The sequence below is a fragment of the Lissotriton vulgaris genome, chromosome 5 (assembly GCF_964263255.1).
Source record: "Lissotriton vulgaris chromosome 5, aLisVul1.2, whole genome shotgun sequence".
In the NCBI taxonomy this organism is placed as follows: domain Eukaryota; kingdom Metazoa; phylum Chordata; class Amphibia; order Caudata; family Salamandridae; genus Lissotriton; species Lissotriton vulgaris.
In genome coordinates this window covers 202764636-202791337 of record NC_141693.1, presented here as the reverse complement: position 1 = coordinate 202791337, position 26702 = coordinate 202764636, and the positions used below count along the sequence as shown (strand labels likewise).

Genomic DNA, 26702 nt, shown 5'->3' with positions numbered 1-26702 from the left:
TGGTACCAACATAACCAGTTTTCGGGTCGATGAAGATCTTTTTCTGTTGAGGATCTGGCCGAAAAAGGTCCTCTTGAGGCGCAACCTTCTTCGGCGCTGGTTTTTTCGGTGCCGGCATAGGTTGTTGAGTGTCTTTAGCCTTAGGAGGTATTAGAGGGTCCTGTGGCTTAGGTTTCGGCGTCGAAGGCGTCGATTTTGGATTGGAAGGCCTGTTCGCGGGCTCAGAGGCCTCGGAATCAGGCTTTGTTGTTTTCGGCACCGTGTGCGGCTTCGGAGCTGGTGCGTCTTTTGGTTTCGGTTTTGGAGCCGAAGGGTATTTTGGCTTCGGTGTCGACGGAGTCTTGTTCGGTGACGAGGCACCGGAAGGCGGCAGACCTTGTTTCGGAGCCGTAGGAAGACTCTTGTTCGGTGTCGAGGCACTGGAAGGAGTGGAAGATTTCTTCGGAGTCGAGCCGGAAGGTGGGACTTTCGAAGTAGATGATCGATCTCGACTGGGCCCAGTGGGCGGAGTACTGACCTTTGCCTTCTGCTTGGGTGTATGTGGTGCAGGGGCACATTCCTGCTGCATCGGCACTTCCATCCAGTTGGTAACTTCGGCCCTGATTCTGGCCCCCCACAACTGTTTCTTTCTCCCTTTGCATTTATACAGATTAATTTCCATATTGTAAACTGCTAACTATCTTGATCTCTACATTGAAAATGTGGGGTTTCGGGGGGGTGTCAGAATTGAACCATTCTGATGCAATGCACAAGCAGACGACCATCATAGCAATAAATAATAAATATGTTTCTCTTAATACCTCATTGTCTTCCGAGATGTCAATCACACCCAAGATCATCAATACAGGGTAATACGAACCTGCCCATCAATAATTGAGCCCCACAAACCTCCCAATGTCTTGTATCAATGATTCTAATTTGGGGCTTGCGAACAATATGTGAATAATTTTGTCCTGCTCCGAACCACACCTATTGCACTTGCCACAAAATCTACTACCCCACTTAGCCACCTTGGCCGGGGTGTGGTATAGATTGAATACTGCCTTAAAGTGTAGGCTTCTTAAGTCTGCCGTTAATAACACCTTATTGCCTAATCCAATGACTCCTGGAGACAGAACTCCTTTGTGCCAAACCTAGTCTCCCACATAGAGTTTTGCATTTCCAAATCGTCTTGTAGTCCTTGTACCAGCAAATCATAGGCTCAGCGAAGGAGCGAAGTTTGACCATCACAGTATAGATCTCCTAATATTGTGAATCCCTTCTGCACTCATGTGTCTATAATTGATCCTGAAAAACAGGTGGAGAAATTGATGATGCTGACATAAGTGTATAAAAATGTAGCTTAAGAATACCTAATCGCCGCTCAATCTGGCTCCAGACTTTATATGCTGCTCTTATAGCCTTAAACCTGATTTTCTTATAATAGCTTGGTTCTACTTTTTTAACAAGATATCCCCTAGCTTTGGTTCCCAAGATCATCTCATAGATTGTTGGAGCTTCTGCTAAATTTATTCCACCTAAACCCCCTGTAATTACAATTCCCAAATGTTGCAACATACAAGCCCAATAATAAAAAGTAAAATTAGGGACTAACCATTCGCCTCGCAGCCGCTGCAAAATTTTGGATTTAGGCGCCCTCCTTGGTCTCCGATACCCCCACAAAAAGCTAGAATAAGCACTCTCTAAGTTAGACAGCCAATATTTGCTGACTTCCACAGGGATAGTTCTAAAAATATATAGTACCTTTGGTAGAATAGTCATTTTCAATGCATTACTTCTTCCAAATAACGAGAGATGTGGGTGAATAATTCTATCAAGATCTGGTTTAATATTGTATAGTAAAGGTGCTATTTTCAGTTCTACCAATCTATCCAGAGCTGCTGTAATTCTAACTCCTAGGTACACTTCTTCATCCAACACTCGTTGGTCTCTGAATCCTGTTCCCTCAGTGTATAACACCTGGGTTTTACCCTCATTCAGTCTATATCCAGTGCGTCCCTAAAATTGTCTAGCTTGATCTTCAATTTCAGGGAGCACCGCAGAGGGATCTGTAGAAACCACAGCGATATCGTCTGCGTAAGTGAGCAATTTTCACTCTACTTGATTAACAATAGCGAGTTAAATATGTGAGTTATTCTCAAGCTTTGCTATGAAGGTATCTATATATAATGCGAATAATAGAGGTGAGCATGGGCAGCCCTTCATACTGCTTGATATCTGTGTACAGTCCGACTCCAACCCCCTTATTTGTAATGTAGCCCTCACGGCCTTATACAGGGCATTAATGGCCTTGATAAAGCTTCTGCCAAACCTTTCCACAAAAGTTCCCATGACACACAGTCAATAGCCGTGTCTAATGTGGTCAACTGTACCATGCCTCGGAATAAAACTGTGCTGCCCGAGGGACAGTAATGGCGAGATAACCATCTCCAGCCGCTTTGCCAATATTTTGGCATACATTTTCCCATCACAATGTACTAAAAAAATCGGCCTATATGATCCGGGGAGCAAAGATGATTTACTTTTTTTCTTACAAACATTATTTTAGTTGTTTCCCATGAAGGTGGGATTGATCCTGCTTGTGCCTGCAGGAAAGTCTGCACAATATCAGAGTTCTCCAAAAAAAGCTTTAAAGAATTCTAACAGAAGATTATCAGACCCAGTGGCTTTCCCAGTGGCTAACAAATTGGTCACCTCAGAAATCTTGTTTAATGTTATTTCAGCATCCAGGGTATCCTGGTCCTCCTCATTTAATCTGACCCTGTCCAAGCCCATAAAAAAATCCTCATACCCATCCGTTGGGATTTCAAGTTCTTCCATACATAGGGCTTCATAAAAGTCGATGAAACCCCTTACAATATCAGATGCGGATTCAAACATCCTCCCTTCCTGATCTATGATACCAGGTATCCCATTCTCCACTTCCTTCTGCCTAATCCACTTTGGTAATAGTCTCCCCGTGGTCTCCCCATATTCATAGCATTCCGATCTAAATTGGCGAAATTTAACAGCCACCTCCCTGCTAAAATGCTGGGTGATCTTTGGTTTTAATTTCTCTTAGGTTAGGGGTAGCTTATTATAACGACCCAGGATCTTGGTCTGCTATAACTTCTGTTGATACAGACTAAAGCTAAGCGTGTCCCCCCTAATTACTGTTGTTAGGGCATCCCACATCAGACCAGTCAGGCCAATCACTCTATTAATTTACAGAATATATCTAATCCATTCATACAAATGATCCAAATAGGTTGTATCTGACAGAAGCTCCCTGTCGAAGGTCCAGGAACCTGAGGCAATAAAGTGGAGTGGCATAGAGTAAAGTGGAGTGGTGTAGAGTAGAGTGGCATAGAGTAGAGTGGTGTAGAGTGGAGTGGCTTAGAGTAGAGTGGCATAGAGTGGGTTGGTGTAGAGTGGTGGACAGTGGAGTGGAGGGACATAGAGTGGAGTAGTGTAGAGTGCCATAAATAACTAATGCATCAAAAGAGACAGCAGATAGGGAGAAAACATCAGAAATAAGAAGCTGAATACCTGTGTTAAAAGTAGGGAAGCCGCATTGCATGCCAGGAATAATACCGAAATGCACATACAATTAAACAAATAATGCATTTCAAATGGATGAGGAAGAACACACGTACTTGGTCCTTGCTCCAGGGAGGAGCTAAGACAAAGAAGGAAGGGAAGTCTACGGGAGAAGCAATCGAAAGATTGCAAGTGACAGTGTGAACGAAAACAACTAATGGTATCCTGTGGGCGTGTTGTAAGCCAGTGAATTGTAAACAAACATCTCGCAACACAGCGCATGAGCTGTGTAGCTGTGACCTAAAAAAGGAGTCAAAGCACAAATGATGGTGGACAAGCATCAGTGCACTCCAATGACGTCTTCAGACAGTCAACGGTCTTCCATCTTATGCTTATAAATTAAGGCAAACTCAGGCCAGAGAGTCAAACCCTGATTATTCTAGAATGCTGATTAATGTAAAAAAAACAGCAAAGTTCTGCTTTAGAAGTTACAACGGAGCAGTCTTGCAGGTAACTTTCATATTGTACTTACACAGCAGAGCCAGATGCTGAATAGAGTCACCTAGGATGAAAACTGTCTGCGCTTAGTTGTAATTACGAGACTATTTACACATTCTTGTGTTTCACGTACAGTGAAGTCTCCCGCCAGTATTCGCTATGTAATAATCAGAACAATATACTTCTTTTGCACTTAACCTTGAGCTGTGTTTTCTCTATTTCGTTTCCAAGGACCTATTGCTAGCTCAGTGTCATTCCAGAGGTTTTTTGTGCAATAACTCACTCTTATCACCCTACACATGCTCTACCTTTATTTTTATCACTACTTAGTATGCCATACTCCTACATATTTGCCTGGACCCCTTCTGCAACATTCTCATCTGTCTCTCACTAGATTTGAGTGCTACATCCACTAATCCCCTACCCATTTGCTCTTCTATTGCAACACTCTTTACGACATTCTGTTTCTACCTGCTTCACGCTTGATCTGTCTTAATTTTTTTTGTGTGTAAAGCTTTATGGCAGACACTGGGATTCAAGTTACAAAATACACTTTTCAGAAGTGACTCATCGATGCAAACCACTCTGTCCTTTGAATTCTCTTGACCACAGCGTTTTATGGTTAACTTACTCACCGGCTTCATCCACCTGCAAACTCATAATCAGCTTTCTCAATGTCAGCTCAGAGGTGGTGTGTTCCAAGAGCTTTTCGCACCCCTCTTGGCACATTGAGAGTCGTGCCAGCACCAAGGCCGCATTGCTGGCTGTCCATTCATTGGAAGAGTCAAGCAAGAGCGTGATGTTCTCAATGATCTCGTCTCCTTGGGGATCTTTCAGAAGCAACTGCTGGCCTATGTTCGTCTCCGCCTAGGAAGGAATGAGTGGACTATACTTTGAAATGCTCTTAAATCACAAAGTAAATTGTTCTCATTACAGACATCATTTCATCTTACTCATTGCCAAGGGCAACACATCACTAGGTAAAGGTAAAGCATAGCCATTCACTCCCAGGAGCATTTTATGATCATCCAACAATGGGAAAGCTAATGTCCACCCCAACAATCAACTAAGAGCTATGTCTTAGGAGGAAGAAACTCAATGCCCATCCTTAATACACATCATCTCTAGGAACATGCAAAAGTGATATGCATTTGATCGCTAGGACCATTTAAGGGAGAGTCATCATCATTCAATATTATCACATAAAAGACTCAAAATACGGAAACCCTAGATCCATTTACCTGCACATCTTTGACGGCTCAATAAGTTTTTCATGAGACCACATAGGGTCTCATTACGATGCCGGTCAAGGAAGCATCCGACCGGCATCGTGTTGGAAAGAGGACCGCCCGACAAGGAGTCAGCGGTCCTGCTTCCCAACTTACAATGTGACCGCCTTCACGGTGGTCGGAAAGTTTATTTTTCCTATTGCATGCCACACGGTGCATGGATGTTTACAGGGACACCACAGGTGCCCCCCCCCCCCCCTCAGGGCCATAGCTGAGGCCCACGGGGCATAAGGGCCCTGCTAGGGTACACGACGCACCCTTTCCTCCAGCCTTTCCATGGCGGAAGAACCGACATGAAAAGGCTGTTGGAACTTTGCATCGTAATTTACAGGGTGGTGCCTGAGCAGGCACTGCCTCCATTTTGGGAATTACAATCTGCCTGCTGCCCCGACGACCTCCTTGAGCCTGTCGGAGGCAGAGCGGATTCCCCGCGCAGGCATAGGTTGGACCGCCTTTATCATAATACGGTGGTCGGACTGAAGCCTCAGAAGTCGGGCAGACTGCCTCGGACAAGCTGTTGGATGGTCTTCCGCCTGACATCGGAATAAGGCCAATAGTGTTAGATTATTCTAGCTTGTTTAACCATCCATGAGCAGTGGGTAGAGAGCTGTCGATAAAAATGTAATTTAAAGTGGTAAGTCAAAAATAATTAATGTAGCTATGTAAGGTTGCAAGAATGGTTTATGCTGCAAATGCCTGGGAGTCCATGAAAATAAATTTTCAACAGATTTACAAAGAGATGCTTGTTCAATGGGACACTTACAACACCCTAAATAGCACTCAAATAAATGCTGTTTAAAAGGAGTAAATACCCATACAGTAGGAAACTTTTGTAGACTACAATATTGATTGCATTGCACAGAAAAATAAAAACTAACAAAAGCTTACAAATACTAATGAATTTCAAACTGAGTGGTGCCAAAGTCAAAAAGTACGATATTGTACAGTGCTACTGCTACAGAAGTGATGTGCTTTCAGAGCACCATCTCAACTGTTTGTCCATGATAATGCAATGCAGCCCAACATGATATGATCTGCTCATCGAGTTTGAAACCTCTTCTTTTATAGGGTTTAACCTTTACCTTCTAAGGGGGTTATGGCTACAGACGCCAATATGGCCATCATTGTTTAATCAAGCTCCATCATGGCGCTTGATAATCTACAGTGATCACATGCGGCCCGGCACTCAAAAATACAAAAGGTGAGGGCGCGTGAGGTTCTGCTTCTAGAGGTAACTAGTAAGACTGATATGTTGCCGACTTGAGCATGGTGCCATTCCGGCATACTACAGGCAAACTCATTGACCTGAGTTGTGTCAGAGCCATAGCCCGTACAGCGGAGAGCCAGACAGGCTCGCCCTCTGTTCCTACTACTATTTACCTTGGCCATAGGAAACTCCCAGCCAGCACGTGTTTCGTCTTTGGAATGTGTAATGCCACAACTTCTCAGGTCAAGAAAAATATAAGGAAAAACATGCATAAATACTAATGTTAACAAGAAATATACCCCTAATGATTACTGCACCCTTGAAAAGAACAAATCCACCATGTCCGGGCATAAGCCATAATACATTGCCTTATGTTGAAATAGATGTGTAAATAGAGAAGCGTATGGGTCAGTCAGGAGGAAATCACTCTAAGGCTTTGTAGCGAACCAGCACGAGGACCCCTACGTTCTTAGGCTCATAAGGCACCGAAAATGACTTAAAGAAGTCTGCTAAATAGCGATAAATAATCAACTTTGTAGGTACATTATAACCTGCACCATATCTCACTTTTGTAAATAAACATATTTTAAGTAGAGAAATGTGAGTAAGGTGGGGATTTGTGTACCCCGTCCTGAAGAAGGAGTTCCACTCCGAAACATGTTGATACACACACAGGAGGTGATGCACATTGTCCTGCTTACCACACCTCCACTTTTTCACCTTTTAATAGTTCCAGCCCGGGGGCCCATTAAAGATTTTTTAGTTTACCCCACGAGCCAGGTCCTTTTTTAGCATCACTCACCGATAACCTCACCACTCACGCACATAAAAACAAAACCCTCACACGCACCACACATAGCCATCTAAGTAAGTGCTCCAGCGTAGTCGTAGGTCGCAGGACGCCGCATCCCGTAGAGGGGTGCGAAGACCCCAATGATGAAGCATGACACCGAGGGTCCTTTTGGTGTGTGATGGGTATTTTACCAACACTGGGTGCTCCCCACCATTGTAGGGAAACCCTTCCATTGTAAAGTAGATTCTTATTGTTTAAACATAATCTATTAGGGAGAACGAATCCATTAAATGACACTCTCTCTCCCCTTCTTGTTGTTTACGTTATAGATGATTACAGACAAGACATTATTCCAGTGGCCTGTGTTCAAATGAGTAACACCACTTTTACTCCAAAACAAAATGACTTAAAGAAGACAACAGATATTTCTATTGGTACATCAGTGCTCAAAGGAGCAGTTAAAGTTTGATTAGCTCTTGAGAATTATTCATTGTCTGCTTTCAGTCCACAATGTTTTACAGAGCCCAAGATGATCTGATTTGTCTTTCTCTAGTGGGCACACATACTCTACTGATCAAATGTGAGATATACATTTCTCTTTCCAAATGTTTTTCACAATTGCTCCTCATTATTCCCTGCAAGAGGCTTAGGGCCTGATGTAAAAAGAAACGTTATATTCGTAAAGTTCAAATTTCGCCCTATGTTACCGCAAAATGGCTTTTTTAAATGACCAAAACCGAAATTGTGATTGGGTAACACGTTACCGAATCACAATTTGGGTTTCAGGCTGAATACAGAATCGTTATTTGGAAGGGGCGTGTAAAGAGTGTACATTCCATATACCGATTCCTTTACTTATATATTACTGTTTAATACCCGAAATCCAGTCGCAAACTTTCAAATTTTACCGCCAAATTCAAATTGCTGGTAGCCATTGACAAACTTGGTGACTCCTTCCACTTTCTGAAAGTAGACAAACATTTCTTGGAGCAGGCAGTGAGCCATAGGACCACTGCCTGCTCCTAGAAAAGGTTTGTAATATTATTAATTTTCCTGTTTGAATGCATCTCACCTTGTAGGAAAACGGGATGCATTGACAAAAAAAGATTGCTCTATTTAAAAACAATCACAGACATGCTGGTCTGCTGATGCCAGCAGAGCACCATACCTGTGACTCTAACCAATCATAGTGGGTCTCAATTTGCAACCTGCCTCATGCATATTGATGAGGTTGGTAAAATTGTGACCTCTACGAATCGGGACTCTGTGAACCAACCTGGTAATAAATAGGTTGGTGCCCAAAATACCAATGCATTTAGTGGAAGTCAGTGTGAAAACTGTACCCCTTCTACCAAAATAATTTTAGTAGATTCCTAATAAGGAGATGCAAATTGTTATTTGATACAGTTTACAATTTCTTTTTAGGAATCTTTATACATCAGGTCCATATTCCCTATGAGGAATGACAGACTGGGATTACACTAAGTCAAATGGACTACAGACGAATTTAGACGAATTTAGAGAGAGAGTTATTGAAAAAAATTCTTTGACTTCAATGGAGTCATCAATAGTGAAGAGGAGCTGCATATTGTCTGCATATTTGTTTACAGCCCAACATGATCTGATCTGCTCATGGAGTTTGGACTTTCATCTTTTATGGGGTTTAACCTTTTCTTTCTAAGGGATGGGTGGGGGGGGGGGGTATGGCTACGGAAGCCAAAATGGCTATCATTGTCGAATCATGCTCCCACATGGTGCTTGATTATCTTTAGTGATGGCCTACAAAAATACAAACAGAGGTGGTGAGGGGGCGTGAGGTTCTGCTGCTAGAGGCTACTAGTAAGACTGACAGCTGCTGACTTGAGCATGGAGACGTCTGGCATACTACATGCAAACTCATTGACCTGAGCTGTGTCAAAGCCATAGCCAATACAGCGGAGAGCCAGACAGGCTCGCCCTCTGTTCCTACTAGTATTTACTTTGGCCATAGGAAACTCACAGCTAGCACACATTTCGTCTTTGGGCTGTGTAATACCACTTCATCAGAGCAGGAAAAATTATATATATCTTTAAGAGAGTGCGTTAGGGGACGAATATACAGATTAAAGAGATGAGGGGACAGGAAAGACCCCTGAGGAACTCCACAGAATAACTGGACTTTGGGAGATTTAAAAGGAAATAACTGTACAAATTGCAACAAATCCTTTAAAAATGGATATATTCCTTACCCGCGCCGAGTCCCGGAGGCCCACCACCTCATCCCGGCCGGCAAGGAGCTCATGGTCGACTGTGTTGAAGGAGAGTTCTAAAAAGACCAGCACCTGGCTGTACCTCTGTCGGCCTCCTCCCACATGTCATCCACAACTGAGACTGAGACAATGACAGCTTCAGTTGAATGGGCAGGCCGTATTACTACCTGATAGGGGTTGTGTAACTTAGATTCTTCTATGAATGAACAGATGTGGCTTGCAAATATGTGCTTCAAGCACCTTTGCTAGGTATGGCAGCAAGGAAATTGGTCGATAGTTTTTCAAGATAAATTTTTATTTATTTATTTATTTAATGACATTTATAGAGCGCGTACAATTACCCGTGGGCGTCTCGGCGCTAATATGCCATGAAGTCTCTCCCTGATCAGTTTGTTCGAAGCTAGGTTTACTGATTAAATAACCATGTTTTCAGTTTTTTCCTGAACTGAAGGAGTGAAGGGCTTGTTTTTATGTGGTGTGGTAAAGTATTCCAGAGTTTAGGGGCCGCAATTAAAAAACGACGGTCGCCCCAAGAAACTGTTCTGCTGCGTTGAACCACTAGTTGGTTAAGTGAGGTAGATCGAAGTGTTCTGGGCGGATTATAGGGAATTAGTTGCTCTTTGAGGAAACGTGGTCCTTGGTCCTGCAGAGTTTTATAGACTGTGCACAATGATTTGAATTTTACCCTGTTTTGGATGGTTAACCAGTGGTAGCTTTTCAGAGTGTCCGAGATGGGTGCAAATTTAGGCTTTTTGGACAGCACGCGTGCCGCTGCGTTCTGCACGGTCTGTAGTTTTTTAGTAACTCTGTTTTGTGCATTGAGCAAAAGACCGTTACTGTAATCTAACGATGTCAGAACCAGGGAGGTGACTAACGTCTTGGCTGCTGAGTCTGGTAGATAAGGTATGATTTTTCTTATCATTCTGAGCTTGAAGTGGGCGTTAGCTGCCACCTTATGCGTGGGCCATGAAGTTAAGCTGGTCATCGAATGTTACTCCTAGGTTTCTGACCTTAACAGTGGGGCAAGGAGGAGTACCTAAAGCCGATGGCCACAAGGCTACAGACCAGACTGGCAAAAGGTTACCAAAGATAACCACCTCCGTTTTTTCGGAGTTGAGCTTCAGGCAATTTTTTGCCATCCACTCACCGATAGCGATCATCCCACTTTGGAATCTCTCTGCTACCTCCTGTCCATCACCCTTTATGGCCAGCACCAGCTGAGTGTCGTCGGCATATGAGGTTAGGCTCATCCCATATAAGCATGGGCGGAAAATCCGTTTCGCTCGCGGATTTTGCGGATTTTCGGTAAATTCGCAATCCGCGAGATTCGCGAATCTCCCGCAAAATCCGCAAATCCGCGAGCAGCGGATTTTGCTCGCACTGCTCGCACTGTTCGCGTGAGTTCGCGGCTTCCCAGTACAACTTCGCGCCCCGCGAATAAGTGCAAAATTGCAGAAATACGATCTTAGCAAAACTGAAACTACTTACCAGGTTCAAAAGTTCAGGCTCATCATTAGTAGCCATTTCCTGTAGTGCTTCCTGAGGGGCCCCTCCAGAGTTCAGTTGCCAGTTGCAACTATTATGTGACCCTGCTCTGAACCTCAGAATAGTTACACATATGCCACAAAGGTCCTGAATTACAGCTAAGGGAGACAAGCAGGAGCCAGGCTGGAGGTTCAAATCCATTAATCAGCCCCTAATTCATTATTGTCAGTTGGGGCAAGGCAGGTGTTGTAACTAATTTTGCAACAATGAAAGCACTTAGCAAGTGCAAAAGATCACTAATCAGGAAGCACTAAGGAAGCAGGTGCCAGCTAAAAAAATATTGTGACACATTAATCAGCCCCAAATTAATTCAGGTCACTTGAGGCAGGGAAGGTGTGCTTGCGTTGCCACAATAATGTACACTGACTGGACAACCAGAGGGTGCTGTGATGAAACAGAGGGTGGCATGGGTGGGCCAGAGGGTGGCATGAGTAGTCAGAGAGTGGCAGTGGTGACAGAGAGTGGCAGTGATGAAGAAGAGTGTCCCAAACAGGCTGGACACGTAGAAACAACAAGTTCGCGAAACTTGCGACCCAACAGGTAAGTTCGCAATTTGCGACATTGTACAAAACCCTCGCAAACTGGCAGAAACCCGCGCAAACACAAAAAAAATCCGCAAATTCGCGAGAATTCGCGGATTTTGCGGATTGCGAGTTCGCAAATCCGCAAAATTCGCGAACGCGAGATTCGCAAAATTCGCCCATGCTTAATCCCATATGCTTTGATGACATTAGCAAGGTCCGACACATATATATTGAATAGTGTCGGACTTAGGGATGAGCCTTGGGGAACACCACACGGTAACAACAGATCAGCTGATTGAAAAGTGCCCAGTGTAACCGCCTGGGTTCTGTTGGCTAGGAATGAAGCAAGTAGGTCTATAGCAGTGAGCTGAATACCCATCCTTTCGACACGGTCGACCAAGATCTTATGGTCAACCGTGTCGAAGGCTGCTGAGAGATCAAGAAAGACAAGCAAAGCTGTTCCTCCTTGATCGCGGATGACTCTTATATCATCAGCTGCTTTGATGAGAGCGGTTTCCGTACCATGGTGTTTACGGAAACCGAACTGGGTGTCATCCAGCAAGTTGTGGCTTTCTATGTATTCCGACAACTGCTGATTCATAGCCTTTTCGGTAACTTTAGCTAGAAAAGGGAGGCTCGCTATGGGGCGGTAGTTTTTTAGTTCACCTTTATCTAGACCGGGCTTTTTGAGCAGGGGTTTGATCAGCGTATTTTTTAATGAGTCAGGATAAGTTCCAGATGTCAGTATTGTGTTACAGACCTGAGTGATGATAGGGATAACTGTGTCTGGCACAGTTGCAATCACAGAAGTTGGGCATGGATCCAGAGCTGACCCTGCTTTAATCGATTTTACTATGCTCTTAATTTGGTCAATGGTGAGGGGTTTAAAACTGGTCATGGTAGTTTTTGAGGTGATCATGGGGGTGGTAACACTACTGCTGCCCAGGTCTGAATTAAAAGCTTGGTAAATGTCATTTACCTTCGCGAAAAAGAACTCAGATAGGGCATCACATAGTGCTTGTGATGGGGTGGGTTCAGATCCGGAGTATTTCCAGAAAGAGTTTTGGCGATGTTATATAGCTGTTTACTAGAGTTTTTCGCAGTCTCTATATGGAGTGTGAAGAAATGTTTTTTTGCTGCTGTTATCATTGCTTTATAAGAAGCGAGAGCTTTTTTATATTTTTCCTTATTTTCGCTGTCGTAGGTTCTTCGCCAGTGTCTTTCCCTGTTCCTAGTTAATTGTTTTTGAATTTTTAGTTCTTTTGTATACCACTGAGCTCTAGGCAAATTTCTATTTCTTGAGAGGGATTTGGTGGGTGCCAGCTGGGTCGTGGCATCACCCAGCCATTTCTGGAATTGGTTGGTTGCAATATTGGGATCGGGGGATAGTTCCGGGCTGGTGTTATTTAGAAGCGTCTTTCCTGTCCAGCCCAAATGTGTCCTCACCAAATTTCGTTTGTAGTGGGGCCACTATCGCCTCCTTGAAGATGTCTGGGACTGTGCCAGGAATGGTTGAGAAGAGTAATGGATGAGTCAAGAAAGTGTGAAAAGACTGTTTTCAAGATTTATGGGGTGCAAACATAATTTGGGATCTTGATTTTTGACAGCAGTTCTGTGAAAGAATCCTTGTAGAGGACAGGAAAAAATATATATTTATATATGTGTGTATGTATATATATATATCCACTGAAAAAACCATAGGTTATAGACCATATATAGTTAGGAATTAGCATTTACAAAACCTTATTTTACTCACACAAAACCATTGAAATTCGCATATATAGTTAGTTGCACTAACTATATATCGCGCACCCGCAATCCACTGCTGATCATGTCACATATTACATCATTCATGACATGGTCAGTGACATCACTGATGACATCTTAAATGACATCACTGATGACATCACTGATGACATCTCATTTGACATTACTGATCACATCACTTAAGGTCATCATTCATGTGATAATACAATGAACCTCTTCAGACTCTAATATAACCTTAGATACACTCAGTGTAAACAGACACTCACAGACTGTCACTCATCCATGGAGTTACTCACACACCTAGTCAGTCATGCAAAGAATCAATCACACCTCCATTTCCTCAACTATACAGTTATACACACCTTACTTATTCAAACATATGCTAACACGTATTTACTCTCTTATACAATCCCTGATACAAGTTCACAATGATCCATAAAGCCACTCACACATTCACTGGCTCTTATGCACAGTTATTTATATAGGTCAACTCTCACATGTACTGTGTTTTACATATGTACTTACTTTGACATGTAGCACTGAGATATCCATTCACTCACCAATACACTCATGCACACAGTCAACTGCCCATACAGCTGTTTCCACATGCACTTTTGAACCCATACATCTAGTGAATCAACTGCTCACACATCTATGCACAGAGTCATACACCTCCCAGCCACCCACACACACACTCAGTCTCCCATACAAATACTTGGGCAACCAATCAATAACCCATATAGTTACTCATATAGCTACTGATCAACACATGCAGCAGTTTACAGAACAACAGACATAATGATGCACAAATTAAGACAGTTTAGTCACTAACCCATGCACTCAGTGAGACACATTTAATCACTCACTCATACAGTCAGTCATGCACCTACTAAATCCTTCATCCAGACACTTATAGATCCACTCATTCTTCAATATGTAAGACATATTTTAACTTTACAGAAAAATACAGTCACTGGATGTTATCATCAGTGATGTCATCAGTTATGTCATTTGAAATGTCATCAGTGATGTCATCAGTGATGTCACTGACCATGTCATGAATGATGTAATATGTGACATGATCAGCAGTGGATTGCGGGTGCGCGATATATGGTTAGTGCAACTAACTATATATGCGAATTTTAATGGTTTTGTTTGAGTAAAATAAGGTTTTGTAAATGCTAATTCCTAACTATATATGGTCTATAACCTATGGTTTTTTCAGTGAATTTTCAAGGTTTTGTAAATGCTAACTCCTAACTATATATGGTCTATAACCTATGGTTTTTTCAGTGAATTTCAAAGGTTTTTTAATAGCAAATATCAAATGCTGTAAAATGTATTCTTCTTTTAAAGGAAAGATATATTGTATAAGTATTTAATATAATTTTTTTATGTATATACATTTTTTGAGGGAACGAATTTATCAACTATCATGCTGAAGAAGAGCGTGGGGAAAAAAAAACAAAGAGGAGGACTAAGAGGAAAGAACAATCAGTTCAAAAATACAATTGCTTTAAAGCATGAAGTGCTTTTCCACACATTTACATTTAAATAACTCATATTAGAACATACAAAATATCTACAGAGGAGACGGTGTACATTGAATTTTAGACTCTTCATTGGTACCTACATGTAGGTACTTACATCACCCACACAACATAACAGCTCTATTCAGAGCTACCCTACCTCAAAGCACTCTAAAATATTATTTTACTATTTCCCTTGGTTTTCCCCTTGTTACGCTTTCCGTAACGCTACCCGGTGCGCGGACCGGGCGCTAACCGTGCGAAAATTTGAAAAAAAAAGTTTTTTTTTTTTTTACATATATGGGCCTCCTCAGCCACCCTCAGAAAACCTAGGGGGTCAGGATATGTCTCCCGTGCCCCCTTATACCCATTCCCAACATTGTTTCTCCTCCATCTTGTGACTAAATTCGTCTGAAACACATGATGGCGGACTCCCGTTACGCTACCGGTGAGCTACCCGGTTCGCGTACCGGGTAGCGCTTCCACCGCGAAAAATCGAAAAAAAATGTATTTTATTTTTGCCCCGCGGGGCCCTTTAATAGCCCCCACATCAATCCTAGGGGGTCAGGAGGGGTCTACCTTGCCCCTTTCATTTATTTCCCCCTTCGTTTATTTCCACCTCTTGTCTCTCGATCCTACCGAGAGACAAGATGGCGGCCGCTCAGGACTGTTTAGAATGTTGAGAGTCACCGGAGAGCCAATCCGCTTCTCCTCGCAAAGTTCCGTTACGCGCCTGGTATGCGAACCGGGGCGCTAACCGGGACGATGTCACAGATATATATATTTTTTTGAAAGTTAATTTCTCAAAATCCACTGGAGCACATATCTTGAGACCTAGCAAAGGCACATCGGGCAAACAGTCTCTACAATTTTGCCAAGTTACATAGAAATCCATTCAGCCGTTCGAGCTAAAAGTGAGTCTAACCGCCCTATGGAAAACTCAATGTTAAAAACACCTTTTGGGACCCCCCTTTTTTCTCTGCCCCCGCTTGACGAAACCCCCCCCCAAACTTTCAGGGGACGCTCAGAAACAAAATGTGCCATTTTCCTGAAAATTTCAGCCAATTCCGCCCATCAACGCCAAAGTTATTCAACATAGAATTTTCAGGAATCCCTATTCAAAACAATCCTAACTATATATACCTACTGGCGACCGCCAGTAGGTAATACATATATATATATATATATATATATATATCTATATATATATATATATATATATATATATATATATATATATATAACATTTCTATGGCAAAATGAAACCCCTCATTTTGTTCCTTTGCAAATTAAATGTTTTAAGTGTTAACACTTTATTCCAATCAAGATGACTTCAGGTGTGCCATACTTTTGTCATAAGTAAGACTGTTAGCGCTCTAGTTGGTCTTTAGAACACTCTGGGATATTCTGTCACTGGGCTATAGTTGGGCTACATCTGGCTGATATTTGGGCTACATTTGTTTTTTTTGTCTCTGGTGGCCATCTTTGGGCTACATTGGGCTACATTTGGACTCTAACATATATATAGCCCAATGTAGCCCAATATATATTTTTCAAAGTTAATTTTCGTAAAAAACCACTGGAGCATATATCTTGAGACATAGCAAAGGCACATCGGGCTACCAGTCCCTACAATTTTGCCAAGTTTTGTGGAAATCCATTCAGCCGTTCGAGCTAAAAGTGAGTCCAACCGCCCTATGGAAAATTCAATGTTAAAAACACGTTTTGGGACCCCCCTTTTTTCTCGGCCCCCGCTTGACGAAACCCCCCCAAACTTTCAGGGGATGCTCAGAAACAAAATGTGCCATTTTCCATTTGAGATGTCATCAGTGATGTCATCAGGGATGTCACTGACCATGTCATGAATGATGTAATATGTGACATGATCAGCAGTGGATTGCGGGTGCGCGATATATAGTTAGTGCAACTAACTATATATGCGAATTTCAATGGTTTTGTGTGAGTAAAATAAGGTTTTGCAAATGCTAATTCCTAACTATATATGGTCTATAACCTATGGTTTTTTCAGTGAATATATATATATATATATATATATATATATATATATATATATATATATATATATATATATATATATATATATATATATATATATATATATATATATGTGTGTGTGTGTGTGTGTGTGTGTGTATGTGTCTATATTGCCTACTGGCGGTTGCCAGTAGGTAGTTATAGTTAGAACCTTGTTTCCATAGGAAAAGCATTTTTTGATTTGCTAATAACTTTTGCGTTGTTTAACGAATCTTCGCAAAATGTTCCCCCCAAAAAGTTTATCTAGGTCAGCTCCTATCTTGAAAGTTTGGGGGTGATTCGTCAAGAGGGGGCTGAGAAAAAAGGGGGGGTCCCAAAACACATTTTCCCCATGTTACTTTCCATAGGAACAGGCTACATCCTGAACTGCTGAACGGAATTACCCCAAATTTGGCAAAAAGGTAGTGCTTGGTTCAGAAAGAGACCTTTGTTTTAAATGGTGTAAATCCGTTCAGTAGTTGCTGAGAAATTCAAAACATAAAAGTTTCGATATCTTTGGCCGCAGTGGAGTCCCGACCCCTCCCGCCCACGAGCTTTATTCTAATTGGCTGTCAACACTCCAATATAATAAACAGAAAAAAACGGGGGTCTAAAAAGCCACTAATGTAGCTGGCTCATATTTGAGTATAAGGGGATGTGAACCTGGGCAGGTCTTTAAATATCTCTCTCTCCCTGTGGTCTTTATGTCAAAACTCCAAACCAGGAAGTGATGGCAGCCATCTTGTGACTCGGTAGAACCGAGTCACAAGATGTCACAAGAAATCAGTAAAACAAAGGAGAAAAAAAAGAAAAGGGGGCAGGGTAGAAACACCCTGACCCCTAGGCCTGCTCAGGTGGCCCCACAAGGACCTCCAGGGCCAAATAAAGCATTTTTCTCAAAGGATTCGGCGAAATTCGCGCTGGGTCGCGAACCTCGCAGAATTTGTTTTTAAAAATTAAGTTCAGGCTCCCGCGCTTCATTTAAATGAGACCTCCGGGTGGGCCAGGTCCAGAGGCATTGCCAACAAATATATGCGCGGGCCCACTTGGCCCTCCCGCAGCCCCAGGGACTGCCACCCCCGGGTCTTGCTTTAAATAATGTGCGGGAAGGCACTCAGCCCTCCTGCAGTCCCAGGAACTGCCACCCCCTTTTAATGTGTGGGGGGGGGGCTTCCAAGGCCCCCCCAAGCCCCGGGGACCGCCACCCCTGGGGCTTTTTGTAATTATTGGCAGGGGGGACAAGGTCCCCCACCCCCGGGGCTTTTAAAAAAATAAAATATAACCTGCGTGGGGGGCTCGAGCCCCCCACACACCCCGGGGACCACCACCTCCCCGGGGCAAAACTACTAGAAATGCGGGGGTCCGTTACGGACCCCGAGCCCCGGGGACCACCACCACTGGTGGTCCAAGGCCACGACTGCTTCAATCACATAGGGAGGGGGCCACCCAGCCCTCCTCCTGGAGCCCTTAATGGCCCTGGGAAACACCACTCCCCAGGGCGGGATCCTGCAGTGTCACAGGGTGCCAACCCCCGGGCCACTGCTGTTTGCTATGACAGTCATAGCAAACTTGCTATGGATTTTGGAAGCGAGAGCAGGGAAACCTGCTCTCTCTTCCAAAATCCAAAGCAGATTGTTTTTCCACAAGGGGAGCTGCATGTCCGCAGCTCCCCATGAGGAAAAGCAATGCTTGCTCCCGCAGGAAGCGGGGAGCCGGCGGGACTGTGGGGGCATTGGGGCTCCCCCCACGGTCCCCAACAGATAGGGCTGGCCCGGGGGATGGGACCCCTAGGCTAGAAGTGGCCACCCCCAAAAGAAAATAAAAAATAAAGGCCGGCCCCGGTGGATGAGGTCCCCGGTGCCAATAGAGGCCTCAAGAGGGGGCCTTGCAGCCCCCTCTTTAAATTAATACATATATGTGGCCATGCCCCGGGGGATCAGGGGTCAGGCTCTGGGGGATCGGGTCCCCAGGGCCCCAAAAAAGAAAAAAGAAGGGGGCCACCCAGACCCCTTCTAAAAAAAAAAGACCGGCATTGTGCCGGAGGCCCCGCCCCCTCCTAGCAACACTCTGCAAACGCGCCCTGTGGCGTGTTATAAGATGGGGAATTAATTCCCCTTCAATACTGGGGCTCCCTGGTGACCAACTAGCCCACCAGTTACCTCCAGTATACGCCACAGGCTTGCCTTTCAGAGAGGTAGTCCGAGGCCACGCCCCTTTTTACACGTCTCTGCAACGCAGCTCTGTGGTGCTTACTGGAGGTACCGGGTGGGCTAGTTGGACCCCAGGGACCCTCAGGACTCAAGAGGATTTAATCCCCCAATTTACAAAGCACCAGGGGGCAGGTTTGCACAGTGGTGCTGGGAGGGGGCATGGCCTGATTTGACAAGTGTACAAACGCGCCCTGTGGAGCGTTTGGAGTTGGAGGATTAAGTCCCCTTCAATCCTAAGGGTCCTTGGGGGCCAACTAGCCCACCAGGTACCTCCAGTAAGTGCCAGGGAGCTGCGTTGCAGAGTAGTGGTCCAAGGCCACGCCCCCTTTTTCCACCACTCTGCTCTGTGGCGCTTACTGGAGGTAGCTGGTGGGCTAGTTGGCCCTCAGGGACCCTCAGGATTCAAGGAGACTTAATCACCCAACTTAAAACGCGCCACAGGGCATGTTTGCACACTTGTCACATCAGGCCCCACCCCCCTCCCTGCACCACAGTGCAAATGAGCCTTATGGCGCATTTTAAGTTGGGGGATTAATTCCCCTTCAATCCTGAGGGTCCTTGGGGACCAACTAGTCCACCAGGTACCTCTTGTAAATGTGCAGGGCTGCGTGGCAGAGAGGTGCTCTGAGGTCACGCCCCTTTTTACACCACTCTGCAAACGTAGCTTCTTGTGCACTGCTGGTCTGTCAATGAGGGCCTCTTGTGTCCTGAGGACCTCAAGACACAAGTGGACTTCATCCCCCGAGTAGCAGTGCGTCAGAAGCCACGTTTGCAGTGTGATGTAAAAAGGGGCGTGGCCTCAGAACACCTTCCTGAAATGCAGGTCTGTGGCGCTTACTGGATGTTCTTGGTGGGCTACTTTGCCACCAAGGACCTTCAGGATTCAAGGAGACTTGTCATAGTTAGAAATTAGCATTTAAAAAACCATTGAAATTCACTGAAAAAAACATAGGTTTCATGTTCGTTATAGTTAGAAATTAGCATTTAAAAAACCTTAGAAATTCACTGAAAAAACCATAGGTTTCAGGGATGTTATAGTTATCTGGACATTTCACTCTTACAAAACCATAGAAATTCCACCGATATAGTTAGTTCAGCTAACTATAACTTGCGCACCCGCAATGCACTGCTCACGCCGTTACATATTACATCATTCATGACATGGTCAGTGACATCACTGATGACATTTCAAATGGCATCACTGATGACATCATCCACGTGAAAATCTGATGCCACTCCTCACACTCCAATATAACCTTTGAAACACCCACTGTAAAATACAGGCTACCATTTTCTAAATCATTGACACACCAATACCAGTTACTACATACGCACTCACTGATTCCTAGGTCTACACACATATCCACTCATTCATCCATACAATCATGCATACATGCATTCACTCATCAGTACAACACTATCATATGCACTCATACATCTGTACAGACACTCACACACCGTCACTCATCCATGCACTTACTCACACACCTAGTCAGTCATGCTAAGAATCAATAACACTCCCATTTACTCACCTATACAGTTATACACACACCACCTCCCCTTTTCATACAGATACTTACTCTCTTATATAATCAGTGATACAAGTACACACTCATCCATACAGCCAGTCTCACAATCACTGACTATCATGTACAGTCATTTATATACTTCAAGTCTCACATACACTGCCTTTTACAAATGTAGTTACTTGGACATAAACCACTGAGACATCCATTCACTCACCAACACACCCATACACACACTCACGCACCCATACAGCTGTTTCCACATGCACTCTTGAACCCATACACCCAGTGAATTAACCACTCACACAGCAATGCACAGTCACACACCTCCCACCCACAAACACACACAGTCTCCCAAAGAAATACTCATTAGACAACCAATAAATAACCTACATAGACACTCATGTAGCTACTGACCAACCCAGGCGCCACCTTGAACAACAACAGACAGACTGATACAGACATTCACACAGTTTAGTCACTAACCCATGCATTCAGTAAGACACATTTAATCATTCACTTATACAGTCAGTCACGCACCTACTAAATCTTCCATCCAGACACTTATACACCCACTCATTCTTCAATACACCTTGGAATATATATAAAACATATTTAAATTTTACAGAAACACACAGTCACTGGATGATGTCATCAGTGATGTCATTTGAGATGTCATCAGTGATATAATCAGTGATATCACGGACCATGTCATGAATGATGTAATATGTGACGTTATGAGCAGTGCATTGCGGGTGTAAAAGTTATAGTTAGCTGAACTAACTATAACGGTGGAATTTCAATGGTTTTGTAAGAGTGAAATGTCCAGCTAACTATAACGTCCCTGAAACCTATGGTTTTTTCAGTGATTATATATATATATATATATATATATATATATATATATATATATATATATATATATATATATATATATATATATACATATACACTGAAAAAACCATAGGTTTTAGGCCTTATATAGTTAGGAATTAACATATAAAAAACCATTGAAATTCACTGAAAAAACCATAGGTTTCAGGCCTTATATAGTTAGGAATTAACATATAAAAACCATTGAAATTCCTCCTACATAGTTAGCTAGACATTTCATTGATATAAAACCAATGAAATTCCACATATAGTTAGTTGCACTAACTATATATTTCGCGCATCCGCAATCCAATGCTGATGATGTCACATATTACATCATTCATGACATGGTCAGTGACATCACTGATGACATCACTGATGACATCTCAAATGACATCAGTGATGTCATCAGTGATGTCACTGACCATGTCATAAATGATGTAATATGTGACATCATCAGCATTGGATTGCGGATGCGCGAAATATATAGTCAAAGTTTTTTTTAATGCTAATTCCTACCTCAATAAGGCCAGAAACCTATTGTTTTTTCAGTGAATTTGCAAGGTTTTGAAAGTGCTAATTCTATTAGCGGATAACGTTTAAATATGTTAATATCCTTGTGGGACCACCTGAGCAGCCGTAGGGATCCGATTTTTGGACCGGAGCAAGATGCTCTCTGATTGTGCCATATTTCTTCGCTTCTGGCCCCCTGATTGTGCCGTATTTGTTGCACATTTAGAGGTGTAAGGAAGGAAAACACATGATGCCTAAAAACATTCAGACTCTACCATTTTGACAAGTTTGGTGTAATTCAGTTCAGCCGTTCAAGCTGTAGCCGTGTCTAAAGGTCCTATGCAAATTAACATGGGGAAAACATGTTTTGGGACCCCCCTTTTTTCTCAGCCCCCACTTGACTAATCCCCCCAAAACTTTCAGGGAAGGAGAGGAGCGGAGCGGGCCATCTTCTTTGAGAAATTTTCAAAGATTCATCAACCAGCGCCAAAGTTATTCCCAATAGAATGTTGGGGATTTCCTATGGAAACTAGGTCCTAACTATATATACCTACTGGCTACCGCCAGTAGGTAATATATTTATATGTATATATATGCATTACACTTTTAAAGTCAGCAGTGCAGAAAGTAAAACGCCAGTCTTCCAAGATGAAGTGCATGGTCTTGACCATGGTATCTCAACGGAGCGTAGCCCGATTACCAGCAGTACCAGAATTCATACATATGATAGGAAAGGAAACACCCGTTACAAGGAATGGATCTCATCGCGATGACATCGCAACGCAACTATTACATCGCGCCGGGATCCACAACGCATGCTATCTGTACGCATGCTACTACATCACATGCACAGATACATCGCTAGCTATGCCAATGTGTGACCGACTTTACTTTGATGTGAAATAAACAAGCAAATACGACTTAATTTGGTGCTGGGAAACAAGGAAAAAAAAAGGTGTGTAAAAGTTTTATGGCAATAAAAGCGACTTAATTTGGTGCTGGGAAACAAGGTTCGAGGCACGGTTCGAGCCTATTATACGTATCATCAAAACTGCAGGGCCACACCACAGGGGAGAGGATGTGGTCTGACGGCTAGCGCGGCCGACTTTGGTGCTGGGAAACCAGGTTCGAGCCTGTTATCCAGCACTGACAAGCTGAGTGAAAGTTTCATGCCCGTGAAAATTACAAACAATTAATGTGAATCATGTATCTTTGGTGCTGGGAAACAATGTTCAAGCCTTGTATTGAACACAGACAAGCTGTGTGCAAGTTATATGGCCATAAAAATACATGAATGATGGATGGATGCATGGATGCATGCATGATGGGTGGATGCATGATTGATGGGTGGATGCATGAACGATGGTTGGATGCATGATGGATGAATGATTGTTGGGTGGATGCATGGATGGATGCATGCATGATAGATGGGTGAATGGATGCATGAATGATGGATGGATGCAGGATGGATGGATGGGTGGGTGGATGGATGGGGTGCATGAATGGTGGGTGGGAGGGTGGCTGGGTGTTGGATGGATGCATGATTGTTGGCTGGAAGATGGATGGATGACTGGTGGATGCATGATGGATGAATGATTGTTGGGTGGATGCATGATGGGTGAATGCATGATGGGTGGGTGGGTGGATGAATGAATGCTGGGTGGATGCATGATGGTTGGATGCAGGGTGGATGGATGGATGCATGGGTGGATGCATGTTGGGTGGATAGCTGGATGGATGGGTGGATGCATGCATGCATGAATGAATGAATAATGGATAGACGTATGATGGCTGGATGGGTGGCTGGATGGATGGTGGATGGATGGATGGGTGGCTGGATGGTGGACTGTTTGAGTGGTGGGTGAGCAGTATCAGACTGCCTGCACAATGTCAGGGTGAATGTGCGTAGTAAATGGTGGGTGAGTGTGCAGGGTGAGCAGTGTTTGAGGATAGGTGAAAGGTATGCAAGTAATATGTAGCAGAATACATTGAATAAAAATAGGTGGATCGATAGGTGAACGGTTGTGTGGATGGATGGTAGGGTGCGGAGGTATGAAGGATGGGTCAATGGATGGATGAATGGATGGATGGGTTGACAGGTGGATGGCCCAGTGGGGTGTCGCAGGTAATTAGTATTGGGCCGATGTTCCCAAAATTACAAATATTATTTGAACTCTAGTGGGCCTCTGAATGTCAATGCCAGTTTTTATAATTATCTGCTGCCATCTACTGCACCAAAGAGAGGCTCGGAAAGTTCCATCCCCCTACAGCTCCTCACAAAGTAATTGGATGGTGCTGACTTCACAGCAGGACGGCCGCATTAATATATTCAAAACACAATGCCCAAAGCATTCAAGATGCACTCCACAGCAGATTATGTTGAAGCCTTGCTTCATTCTCCGCCGATGTTCCCAAAATTACAATTATTAATATTTGCACTCAGCGAGCCTCTGATTCTCAACGCCAGTGTTTACAATTATTTACTGCCCATCCGCTCGGAAAGTTCCATGCCCCTGCCGCTCCTCACGCAGTAATGGGATGGTGCTATCTTCACGGCAGGACAGACTCGTTAATATAATCAAATCCAAAACTTCCAAAAGGATTAAATATGCACTCCGCAGCAGAATATTTTTATTGGCACCCCTGAATAGTCAAACAGTTTCATTCCTCGTGCCTTACGCGTGTCAGACTTCCTGTTCTTTGGTCACAGGCTGAGAACCACCTACGCAGAGCATTACCCTCCCACGGGGCCTCGCAGGTGAGTGCAATAAGTATTGTATTTTGGGACATATAGTGTTCCCATTTATGTTGAAACCTTGTTTTGTTCTGCACCGATGTTCCCAAATATACAAATGCTGTTAATTTGCACTCCGGTGAGCATCTGAATCAGAAAGCCAGTTTTTACAATTATTTATTGCCCATCCGATGCCCTGAAGAGAGGCTCGTAAAGCTCCATGCCCCTGCTGCTCCTCACATAGGTAAAATACGGTTCATGTGGCCGCCCTTGTTCCAACTGAGCTGAGGAGCTCTCTGCAGAGGCGCCGCACTCACCGGCTTCTGTTGATCGGAGAGCGGCTCCTTCTCCAGCTGTAAGCTCCTCGGGTACCGCGGGCGGGGCTCCTCCTCTCCGGGGCCTCGCCGGTCAGCCGCGCCTCGGCTGCCTCACCCCGGGGCTCTAGCCATGGACACAGCAGTGATGGTTTGGTCGGCAACATCACCCGGTCTCCCCTCGGCATGGGAGACCGGACGGGCACAGCAAAGGCTTCCCCCAGGCAGGGGGAAGCGGAAACCACGTCCTCCCGGCCCCGCCCACAACCAGGCGGCGGCCATCTTAAGGCAGCTCAGGCGGCGGCGGTGATCTCGGGGGCAAAACGAGGGGTGGGCACCCTCGAAATTAAATTAAAAACATTAAAATGAAAGAGAGAAGCCCCCCAAGCCCCCCCCCCAAAAATCACAAAAAATCGCGGGGTGCGCGCACTGTGCGCGCTTATAGATATATAATTGATTTCTCTTCTAATTTTCTCAGGAACCACTGGAGGGATTTACACTATTTTACCAAAAGCGTGATCTGCGTAACAGACACTACCGTTTTGACAAGTTTGGTGTAATTCCCTTCAGCGGTTCAAGCTGTAGCCGAGTCTAAAGGTCTTATGGAAATTAACATGGGGAAAACACGTTTTGGGACCCCCCTTTTTTCTCAGCCCCCACTTGATGAATCCCCCCCAAACTTTCAGGGAAGGAGCGGAGCGGAGTGAGCCATCTTCTTTGAGAAATTTGCGAAGATCCGTCAACCAGCGCCAAAGTTACTCCCAATAGAATGTTGGGGATTTCCTATGGAAACTAGGTCCTTACTATATATACCTACTGGGTACCGCCAGTAGGTAATATATATACTACGTAGGTAGTTATAGTTAGGATCTACTTTCCATAGGAAATCCGCAACATTCTATTGGGAATAACTTTGGCGCCAGTGGACAAATCTTCGCGAATTTCTCAAAGTAGGTGGCCCACTCCGCTCCGGTCTTTCCCTGAAAGTTTGGGGGGGATTCGTCAAGCGGGGGCCGAGATAAAAGGGGGGTCCCAAAACGTGTTTTCCCCATGTTAATTTCCATAGGGCGGTCGAACTCACTTTTAGCCCGAACGGCTGAATGGATTTGCACCAAACTTGGCAAAATTGTAGGGACTGGTAGCCTGATGTTCCTTTGCTATGTCTCAAGATATGTGCTCCGGTGGTTTTCACGAAAATTAACTTTGAAAAAATATATATTAGTCTACATTGGGCTATATATATGTTAGAGCCCAAATGTAGCCCAATGTAGCCCAATGTAGCCCAAAGATGGCCACCAGAGACAAAAGAGCCCAAATGTAGCCCAAATATCAGCCAGATGTAGCCCAACTACAGCCCAATGACAGAATGTCCCAGAGTGTTCTAAAGAACAACTAGAACGCTAACAGTCTTACTTATGACAAAAGTATGGCACACCTGAAGTCATCTTGATTGGAATAAAGTGGTAACACTTAATACATTTAATTTGAAAAGGAACAAAATGAGGGGTTTCATTTTGCCATAAGAAAAAAACCATAGTTTTCACACCAGTTATAGTTAGGAATTAGCATTTAAAAAAA

General features: G+C 43.9%; 1 protein-coding gene across 2 annotated transcripts in view; it reads right to left on the bottom strand.

Annotated features, from left to right (window-relative positions):
* The window catches only part of LOC147710479 (uncharacterized), a 183323-nt gene that overhangs the window by 95981 nt on the left and 60640 nt on the right, over positions 1-26702 (bottom strand). For both annotated transcript variants that reach the window (XM_086921162.1, XM_086921164.1), the window contains exon 3: positions 4653-4884. In XM_086921162.1, the coding sequence (XP_086777288.1) occupies positions 4653-4884 (232 nt within the window). The remainder of the gene's footprint in view (positions 1-4652; positions 4885-26702) is intronic.